This window comes from Miscanthus floridulus, chromosome 3 (assembly GCF_019320115.1).
Source record: "Miscanthus floridulus cultivar M001 chromosome 3, ASM1932011v1, whole genome shotgun sequence".
NCBI classification, from domain to species: domain Eukaryota; kingdom Viridiplantae; phylum Streptophyta; class Magnoliopsida; order Poales; family Poaceae; genus Miscanthus; species Miscanthus floridulus.
Window position 1 is genome coordinate 134,573,729 of NC_089582.1, and position 10,925 is coordinate 134,584,653.

General features: G+C 47.5%; 1 protein-coding gene and 1 pseudogene across 1 annotated transcript; both read left to right on the forward strand.

Annotated features, from left to right (window-relative positions):
- Positions 1 to 5,831: 5,831 nt before the first annotated feature.
- LOC136547043 (GDSL esterase/lipase At4g10955-like) lies at positions 5,832 to 7,143 on the forward strand. Its single transcript, XM_066539011.1, has 2 exons — positions 5,832 to 6,026; positions 6,140 to 7,143. Exons 1-2 carry the CDS (start codon positions 5,953 to 5,955, stop codon positions 6,885 to 6,887), a joined length of 822 nt encoding a protein of 273 aa, XP_066395108.1. The 5' UTR covers positions 5,832 to 5,952; the 3' UTR covers positions 6,888 to 7,143.
- Positions 7,144 to 9,218: 2,075 nt separating this feature from the next.
- Positions 9,219 to 9,911, forward strand: LOC136547044 (uncharacterized; annotated as a pseudogene).
- Positions 9,912 to 10,925: the final 1,014 nt, after the last annotated feature.

Sequence of the window (10,925 nt, forward strand, 5' to 3'; positions counted from 1 at the left end):
TGACCGGACACGTCGCTGTGTCCGGTTGGCCAGTGTCCGGTCACATACGACCGTCCACGTGTTCTTGTTTGAATCCACGCCGCTCGATCTCAACGGTCACTAGCCGATCGCCCAAACACTCATGTTAGGACCGGACGCACAGCTCGAGTGACCTGACGTCGCGCGAAGCTGAGTCTGGTCGGTTCTAGTAAGGTTCTAGAGCGACGTTTTACTGATCAGGCTCGTTAGGTCAACGGCGACCTAACACGCCCCAGAGTCTGGTCCATGCACCGCCTCTCTGTGTTCGCTAGCGAAGCTGACGTCACTGTACGTCACGCGCCACCCGACACAGCAGTGTCACATCCGGTCGCCTCCAAACGCCGACAACCAACAAGTGACCGGACGCACTGGAGGCAACGTCTGATCGCTCCTCAGCCCCCTTGGCTAGCTGCACCACCTCTCTATAAATGACCGGACACGCCGGGGTGAGTCCGGTCACCCCGCGGTCAGCGTTCGGTCGTAGATTTCCTCCTCCTTTTCTTTTTATAAGTCGACAACCACTTCACCCTTGCTTCTAACTTGCTAACCACAAAGTGTAGAACTTGTGTGCACGTGTGTTAGCATTTTTCAAAGCATTTTACAAGAGTCAAAGTTAGCAAACTAGATTCCTAAATGCATATACAAAAGTCATGTCACCTAGTGGCACTCGATAAACCATTTAGCCAAAGATTTCCCCTCTTTATAGTATGGCTATCGGCTATCGATCCTAAGTCACTCACACTCTCTATGGTGTCTTGAGTACAAAACAAAAACCTATCTTATACCTTTGCCTTGATCTTCTCGGTTGTTGTTTTTTCTTTGTTCTTTTCTAAGTTGAGCTTGATCATCATCATTTCATGTCGACCTCCATCACCATGGACCTCATCTTGCTCAATCACTTGGATTGCACCAACCTAGCTCATATCATCACCATGACAAGGTTAGTGCTAGGTTTCATCAATTAGCCAAAACCAAACTAGGGCTTTCACCGTTGCGTTGTGCTTCGCACGCCTAGCCATGAAGCATGACTTCTCCAATCCATGAGAGGAGAAAGAAGAAGAGAGTTTGAACAACAAGAAAGAGAAGTGAGAAGAAAGCAACAAAGACAAAGAGATAAGCAGAGCCAGAGCCATCTTAGATGACTATAAATAATGGAGGAGAGAGTTTTGGTCCGACACTTTTTTAGAGTGGGAGAGAGTGAGTTGGCATTGCTTTTTATGATTTATGCCCGCAGTGAATTTTGGTTCATGCCTAGAATTTACAAAAGATGAGGGGTACAACCAGCTCTGAAAATAGTATTTTTAGATGCGATGCTTTTAAACAAGAACCCGCTCCCACCTGAAAATCAGTCATATTTCTAGGGGGCCAGTCAAGAGAACTGCCCCTTGAAAAAACATATTTTCTGGTGTGGTTGTCTTAGTGCTAATACCCCTACAATGGATATATTTCTAGAGGCAGTTGTACACTGCACCACCACTGAAATCAATTTCCAAAGATGAATCATCCTAGTTAGATAGAGTTTGCTAAGTCAACTCCTGAAAAATAGACGGCAATCCTAAAAATCATTCATGTAGTAGTGGCTTCTTCTTTGCTCAGACCCATCAGCATCCATCTAAAGCACTTGGTTCTTATTCACTCCTCTCAACCACATATCAATCTCTTATGGGAATATGGTGGAGAGACTGATACAATGATATGTGGTGGAAAGGCAGATATAGTGACATGTGGTGGAGATAAAGTGTGGAACTTTGTTCTTATTTATACAATGGTTGAACTCTTATGAGAACTTGATTCTTATCCATACCATGATTGAGCTCATGTTCGGCGCAACACAGCTCTGTCCAGCATTAGGACATGACAAGCCTAGGCTCACATCTGGAGCTAGAGTTACAACCTTCGCCCATGCCTCGTTGTTGCACATCCAAGTCTGCATGGCCGGCGATGCTACAGTAACTAATTTGTAATGTTGTGCTTGTTGTTTCTTTGTATTGTACAAGACTTTTGGTATATTGCAACATATGATTTTTGAATGTTGCAATAGATGATTCATGCATCACAGAAAGTAAATTTTGATGTTCGAATTAACTTTTTCTCCCAATGTGTTGCGATAACCTATGAGTTTTAGCTTGTTTTCTATTATGTTAGTTACTTTTTATAAAGTCAATTTAGTTGTTGGCATTACCTTTTTCAAATGTTGCAGCACTCGAAAGGTGCTTTGATCGAGATGTTGCATTTCCATGTTCCATTGTTGATTTTGTGATGTTGTTGTAGTCAATTTGTGATGGTGCGATATACATGGTTTTCTTTTATGTTGCCTGAGGTTATCTAGTTTGAAATGCTTCATTTTTCATGTTCCATAGTCAATTTTGTGATGTCATAGGAGATAGTTTGTGATGTTGCAGTACATGATCTTTTACTAATAGATTATTTCTCATGTTACTGTAAGAAAATCGAGATGTATTACATGTTGTTTGTTGTTGCAGTACTAATATATGATTTGTCATATTGATTCGGGATGTTTTCATCTATATGTTATTATGTTACCATCTTTTTATTGTAATTGTAATGGGCAATGTTTTATGTTGTAGAAGGCGATTCTATGTGTTGGAAGTACTTTTTTTCTTTTTTTTCCTACTCTAATGGATTTGGGGATTAAATAATGTGCATGCAACATGATGATAATTTTTTGATGGGAGATTTTCATCTTCCTTTTTTATTGAACGATACAACATGATGACGATAATGTTTCCTTTTTTATTGATGGGGGATTTTCATCTTCCTTTTTTTATTGAATGATAATGTTTGATTTTGAGTTTTTCAGTATTGTGTTAAATGCGCTATCTGGAACAATTCTTTGCGAAATCAGTGCATTCTTTAATATTAAAGAATCACTTCAGGCTCAATTTCATTCTTGCGTGATTCTTTGAATTCAAGAAACGGGCATAGTGAAGATAGATAAAAACCAAGATGATCCTTTCCAAAACTCTTCATGGCACATCAAGATCAATTAGTCATGGCATATTCTCTCTCTTTTTTTCTTTGGGGCAGCAAGAACATAGAATATGATACAAATAATGGAAGCCAAGTGAAGTGAGAATCTTGCAAATTTCTTCGCTAAGCTGGGAACACCATTGTGTGTACTTCTTAGACGGGTTCCACGTATATAATTGAAAGGAAAAAGTCTACTTAACCCCCCCACCTATCAATCATGGTCTACTTCACTCCCAAACTATAAAATCGTCTATTTTACCCCCTGAACTTTTCAAAACTGTCTATTTTACCCCCCCCCCCCCCCGGGGCGGTTTTCGACGGTGGGTTTGCTACAGTAACTGTGGTTGCTCCAGTAGCGTTGGTTTTGCCTTTTCCTTTTTATTTATTTTCGTTGAATTTTAAAAAATCATAGTAAATCACAGAAAAATTATAAAATAGAAAATCTAATTTTGTTGGACTCCACATGAGTAGATCTACACAACGAACATATAATATGATATGCTTTAGTACAAAATTTTTGCTGTAGTTTTAGATTAATTAGAAAATCCAATTTTGTCTGTAATTAATTGGAACAATTCATAGCTGCAGCTTCTGTGGTCCAATTATGGTGAAATTTTTATGGTAGGTTAATTATTGTATGCTTGAACTATAGTAAAAATTTTGTACTCATTGGACCATGTATAACTTAGTTATAGATAAATTCCAATTAATTACAGACAAAATTAGATTTTCCAATTAATCTAAAGGTACAGCAAAACCTTTGTACTAAAGCATACCACATTATATGTTAACTATGTAGATCTACTCATGTGGAGTCCAATAAAATTGGATTTCCCATTTTATGATTTTTCTATGATTTACTATGATTTTTCAAAGATTCAGCGAAAATAAAAAAAAGGAAAAGGTGAAACCACCGAACTGTAGCAACCACCGTTACTGTAGCGAAACCACCGTCGAAAACCGTCCGAGGGTAAAATAGACGGTTTTGAAAAGTTTAGGGGGGGTAAAATAGATGGTTTTATAGTTTGGGGGTGAAGTAGACCATGGTTGATAGGTGGGGGGTTAAGTAGACTTTTTCCATAATTGAAATGTTGCTCACTCTGTTACAAATTTCAGATCACTTTAACTTTATCCTAAATCAAATTTATTTTAACTTTGACCAATACAGGTTTATTAAAAAAAGGGAAGATCCATCAATCTACAACATCAAATTAGTTTTAAAAATCTTCATGGATTATGTTTTAGGTGTATTTATTTGATCTTGTACATCTTAAAAGATTTTTCTAAAAACTTAATAAAAGTCGGGTAAATTTAGTAAACTATAATTCAGAATATGGATGGAGTATCGGCATGGCACATATGTAATTTGTAGTTTGTAACTAGCTCTAGCTCTACAAGGTGAAACTCTAATATTTTTTTTTTTTAAAAAAAAGTGAAACCCAACCGGGTCTGGCCGGGCCACCCTCAAGTAGTACAAATGCGTTCCGAACTCTGGGTCCCAACGGGTCCGGCTGAGGGCCGAAGTTGGCTCGCCCAAAGGCAAAAGCACCCGCACCAAGCACGGCGTAGGGGCCACCGATGGATCACACGTCTACGTCCACTGTGATCAAAGGAAGGAAAGCTCAGGCATCCATCAGTCAGTGTGAACGAATCAGCACGCGGAGCCAATTAAGATCGGATTAAACCGTGCTTACGGCGCACAAATTCCCCGATTAGGAGCGCAAAACGTGGGTTTTACTACAATACCTGCCGCGAGCAAATTTTCTCACCTTATTCGTTTGTCTTATAATCCGTACTTTTTAACTTGTTTTTTCATCTGAAACAATATTTTTTTCTCACAACAAATCAATTCGAACAGTGCTTCAGCTTGTTTTTTCAGCGGGGTCATTATTAGTAAGTAGTAGTGCAAAACGTGCCCGACGCAGATGGCACGCACGTTAGCTAACCCCGCGACTCTCGCCGCCAGGTCAGGGCGCTAAATATCTCTCTATCTATCTAATCGCCGGTTCACCACCGGTCGCGGGCCGCCGTACCCGTACCCGTCCTGGGACATCCGCCGTTGCGTGACGACACCGACCACGGGAACATGAGCAAAGCAACCCGGCGGGCCGGGCGCTGCTACTGCTAGCTGGCACCACGCACCCGGCAGGCAGATATGAGAGATCCCTGCGGCTCCTGCCGTGATTCCGTGAAGCTGTCCCGGGCTCCCGGCAGCATCGCCGGGCTGGACGGACGACACGGCCCGCCTAACCCGCCCCGTGCCCGACCTACCTGTCATACGGCCACGCGAAATGATTCGTTCCTTAGTCCCGACACCATCGTCCGAGGACGAGGTACACTGCACGCTTGGTCCAGCAATTGCAGCTCCCCAGGAAAAGCGCATGTCGCCGTGGTCCGTCCGTCCGTCCGTCTAGTCGTCTACTCTACTCGCGGTCCGCGTGCCTCCCCTGGTGCCTGCTTCCCCTGGTGTCCAGCAATTGCAGGCTGGCGGCAACTATTGGTGCGCTCGCGTTGGCTGCCATCCATCCACCCGCGCCCGATGCCGACCGATCGAGATCTCGTGTGCGGTCCGATCCGGTCGATTCAGTCAGAAGTCCTCTAACTGGGAAAGGAGGGAGGGGACGGGCTCCCATCGATCGCGCTTTGTTCTGGCGCGTAGGGGCCTTTATTCCCGGCAATTAAACAAATGGATTACGGGCTTTGCTCCACCAGCTAAGCAAATTCGGCGTGATCCTTCCTGGCCACCCCTGCCTGCCCTCGCCCCTCGGGGTATATATATTGCCCGCCTGCCCTGCCACGCCTTCATTCCCTACGACACCAAACCAACGGCAGCTGCAGCACAGGCACGGCACAGCACAGCACGCAGAGGAAGGAACAAGATATCAGATCAGTGTAAAAGCCAGCGAGTCTCTGGTTGCTTGAAGCATTAGCTCGGTGGTGGCCATGGCAATGGCGCAGCAAGCGAGCTTCCCCTGCTCGAATGCTACTACATGGAGAGAGCTCACCAACACGAGCTGGTGAGTGTGTGTTTGGGTTGTTGGCTATTTGATTCTTGCAGCTCGATTCTATTTCTATTAACAAGGAAAGCGGATGTGTGTGCTCATGGATGTGTGCATTGTTGTTCAATCAGGAGGGACGACGACTACCGGCGGATGGTGATGGCGTACCTGATCGAGGCGGTGTACCTGCTGGAGCTGGAGCGGCAGGAGCGCCGGGACGCGGCGGCGGTGGCGCAGCAGTGGTGGAAGCCGTTCCACTTCCGCCTGGCGCACGAGCTGGTGGACGACCGCGACGGCTCCGTGTTCGGCGCCGTCTTCGAGCGCGACCACCACGGCGTATCCTCCGACGCCGGCAGGCCCAGCCCGAGCGGCGCGCCCAGCGCCGTGATCGCGTTCCGGGGCACGCTGCTGCGCGCGCCCACCATCCGGCGCGACGTGGAGGACGAGCTCCGCCTGCTGGCCCGGAACAGCCTCCGGGGCTCCGCCAGGCTGGCGCGCGCCGTGCAGGCGCTCAGCGCCACCATCGACCGCTTCGGCTCCGACAACGTCTGCGTGTGCGGCCACTCCCTGGGCGCCGGCTTCGCGCGCCAGGTCATCCGGATGCTCGTCGCCTCCTCCTCGCCGCGGCAGCAGCACCCGCGCCAGCAGCAGGCGGCCGCCTTCGCCGCCGCGTCGCTCGAGTCCCACCTCTTCAACGCGCCCTACCTGTCGCTGCCCATGGGCGTCAGGAGCGTCGTCAAGACGGCGGACTGCCTGCTCAAGGCGCTCCGCTCCGGCGTCGCCACCGTCGGCAAGTGGCACGGCAAGGCGCTCCGGAACGTGGCCTACGCCAATTGCATCCTCGGCTACACCAGGCTCGAGAGCACCAGGAAGTTGTGAGGATCGGATGCCTCGAATCCTCGATGCTGACTTGAACGGTTGAACCGTCCCGCCCGCAACCAAACCAAACTGTACCTATGCGAGCCGTGTGTGTATGATCGATCACTTTCACCTTGTAGTAGAAAGTACTTAGAAATTAATTCAATTCTAGCAGGAGACGAATAAGCATCTGCCCGGAGGATGCAAGGCTTTGCATGCATGCTTTGCTTTGTACAATCTTTAAATGTGAATTATATAGCAGCTATATATTGTTTGTTCTTCAAGTATATTTTGGCCCATGTTGTCTTATTTTCATTAGACCGATTGCCGAAAACTGGAAGAAACCAAGGGAAAACTATGATGAGATCGAACACGAGCCAGTGAGAAAGATCCCCTCTGCCGGCGGTTTGACGAGATTGGCTTGAAGCACTGGGGCCAACCTTGTAGCATGAATCTGTCTCAACGTAGTACACCACCACACACTAGCGCACTCTTTGAGTGCTTTTATGTCGCACACTCTTTGATCGCTTCTAGTCCAATCGATGGGCACGACAACAAGCTCCGGGCGGCATCTGCATGTAGGACAAAGGCGTCGGATCTCATCGCATTGATCGATCGAGCGGCACCGGCAGACGGTCGTGCCGGGGGGCACCCTACTGTCATGTTCTGTATAACTATGTTCGTGCTGGTTTTGAGCTTTCAACAATCAGCTATCATGGGAGGCACGAAGACAAATTATGGTCCCTTTCTGTCGTTCCTTTTCTTTTTATGTGTTCTTTTTTTTTTTGCCATACTTCACTCGTCTCACTTTGAAACTAGCTTGATTTTCCAATCTTCCAAAGGAAGACGGTATACTCTAAGGGACTTTCTTTTTATCAGATGATAAATATGGACACTTGTGGATCAGGGCACGTTTTATTTCCTCACCAAACCAGGAGAGCCAGATTGGCTCCCTAAGGAAAGCCAGGGAAAAACTTGCTTCCGCAAGCATCGTGACAGCTGACGAAGGACCTTCACTATTCTAACTTTTTATTACCTAGCAAGGGATCCAAACAACCCTACTTGGGCTCTTCTATTTTTGGAGTCCGCCCTATAACCTCATAAGTTAGGTCATGCATAACGTAAGCACCTGGGAGTGTTAGCCTCACACAAAAGATTCACACCATGTAGGAACAGATATTTGAGACCACTATTCACATATTGGAAGCCACCGTTCATGCACTTGCTTTGTGGTCCCAAGATATTACTCCTTGCTCTTCCATGTTTCTGCTTTCCTCTCATACCCGCCACTTTCGTCTTGAGGTTCCTCATGTTCTATCTCCTGAGGCTATAGCCTCTGCTGACTGACTGCCTGACAACTACGGAGCACCTAATTTATACATATGGTGTTGTTCGAGCCTAGTTGAGTTTGTAGGTTTGTAACTTTGCTCATAACTGGTGGAACAATTTGGAAATTAACATTTGAAAGTCCGGCGAAACTCCCAAAGTTTCTTCCGGAGACACGGTCCAAAACTTAATGGCAGCACTTTCTTGGTTTGAAACTTCACTGTTATCACTACGGAGTAAGAGTCTTCATAAAACCCCCGGGTGTCCAGAACTAGTGTAGAACATTCACGAAACCCTCCGCAACGCGTCCTTGGAAATTTTGGACTGAACTGCCGTGCCGTTGGAACGGTAGACCCCGTACCTTTCCATTCATCGAGTTGCTAGAAAGACAACACGCCTTAGACGACGGGGTCACCGGCCTGGCCCCGTCGGTGAGCACTACACTGGGGGCACACTGGCTACCTCTACCTGAACAAGTGGGTGGAAACACGACGACTGCCCCCTCCTTTTGGCCACCACTGAGCTCATCAGTCTGGCCGGGTCCATGCGCTCACATGCAACGCACACACGGCGAGGCGGCCGGCCGGCGAAAGCAAGCACCAGGCTCCCCGCGTAAAGACAGCCGAGGAACGTACGGAGAAGCGCGACGGAGCAACCCGCGACCGGGTGGCGCGGCGGGTGGGTGAGCAACACCGCGTGGCCGGTGCGGGCTAGGGCAAGCAACCGCCAAGGCGCGAAACGCGGCCCCCACGTTTCCGCGGCCAAAATGCGGGGCCGGGACAGCGCCGCCGCCACGATGGTTTGGCCTTTTGTTGGGCGATCCGCGATTGGGTGGACGCGTGTGCCGCTTGGTTGCCGCCTGCCCGTTTCTGGGGAAATGACAGCGAGGCGCTGGCTGGCGCAGGTGACAGACGGCTACAGGTGTGATGACACAGCACAGCCAACAGCTAGGAGCGATAAAAAAACGCAGAACAGATCGACTGCTGAAACGTAACGGCTTTGCTCTTGTTCATTGTAGAGCTAACGTTCACCCTTTTTTGCGGGTGGTGGTGGCGTTGAACAAATAGAGGCCCTCTCTCTCCGTGTAGAGGATTCTTCTGGCCTCTGAAACTGTTTCCGTTTGCCGAGAGAGACCACGACGTCGGACGGAGCCCCCAGCCCCAGCAGCGGCCCAGCCGCGGACGACGGCAACGCTCGGGAGATGCTGCACAGGAACACCTCCCATCGCGAGGGAGCCCAAGGGGAAGCGCCGTCCTCGTCGCCTTCCGCCAGCAGGTCGTCGTCCGCGAGCAGTATGTGCTCCGCCGCAGTCTCTGAACTCATCTCCCACGGCATGTTTTGCTGCCTGCAATGCCTGTTTCGGCTCATCTGATCGTGTCTGCGTGCGTTTGCATTGCCCTGCTCTGCAGGGTCTTCTGGGCCGATGAGGCCTCCGTCGGTGCCGTCGGTGCGCGAGGCCCCGGACCCTCCGCCGGCGAGGCAAGGCTTCATCGTCGGATTGTAAGCCACACCCACAAAACGTAGCTGGCTACGACTATTATTGGTCAATTTTCCTGCTGCTGACGGATGGAAAATGTGGCAAAATTTTTGTTCTGATCGCGACACCGTTTCTTGCCATGCGATGCAGCTTCATGGCGGTATGTTGCTGCTGCCTAGCCGACGAAACGATTATGTGACGCGGGTGTACAGCTCCATCAAACATGCATTGTACATAAATAATTTGTGACAGTACAGTAGTTGTGATCTATGCTAGGAGTAGGCTGCATTTTCCCGTCGCAGCCACGCCTCCGTATATGTGCCTCGAATGAACATGTACAGTACGTTCTGGAAATGCAAACAGAGTCTCCCAACGTGCACATGCTGGCTGATGAAGTGATTTACTAGACCATGCGATGCGTGGTAGCATAGCCGCCGCCAACACCTAAGGGCGCGTTTGGATCCTCGGCCAAATCTCTTCTCGCCTTGCCTGGTGAGGTATCGCAAGAGAGACACACATTTGGTTCAGCGGCGAGTTGCTTGGGAGCTTGTGCTGTGTGGTGCCTAATCTAGCGCTCTCTCAAAAGTACTTATCTTTTATTAGATACTAAATACCTAAGAGAGTACACTAAATCGTGCCATTTTGTCGAGCACACTCCAAGAAAGAACTTAAAAATCTACATTTTTTCATTAGGATCATAAATAAGATAATAAAGTTTACAACATTTTTAACCATTTCTTACATCATTTTATTACAACATTAGAGTACTTAAACAAGTTGAATACAATAGTAGAATTAAGATAGTTTTAAATGTAAAAGAGTTTATACATTTTAGGTTCACATTTTTATCTTGCGGCGGAGAACAACATATGATCAGAGTTACAACAAAAATAAAGATTAATGGTGAATCCTTAACGTACTATCTAGCTTGTGGGTTATTGTATCTGCAGGAAGCATTACTAAACGTGCATTCTTATATTTAATTTTATTAGCTGCCATCATTAGTTCATTAACTAACCATCCTATGTAAACACATATGCTACTTTCAAGCAGGTGGTAAGCAATCAGAACCATTTTACCATCTTTTATATTTCAGTTCTTACTACGGTGCTAGACCATAGCCAAGTCGTACCGTCTCACAGAAACGGCGATTCGCGAATCAATGTATCCCAGCTGGGTACCCCGAAACACACGCTCCGCTTGTACCCCAGGCACAAACAAGACCAACTCATTCCACTTCTGTCACGGGGTCCAAG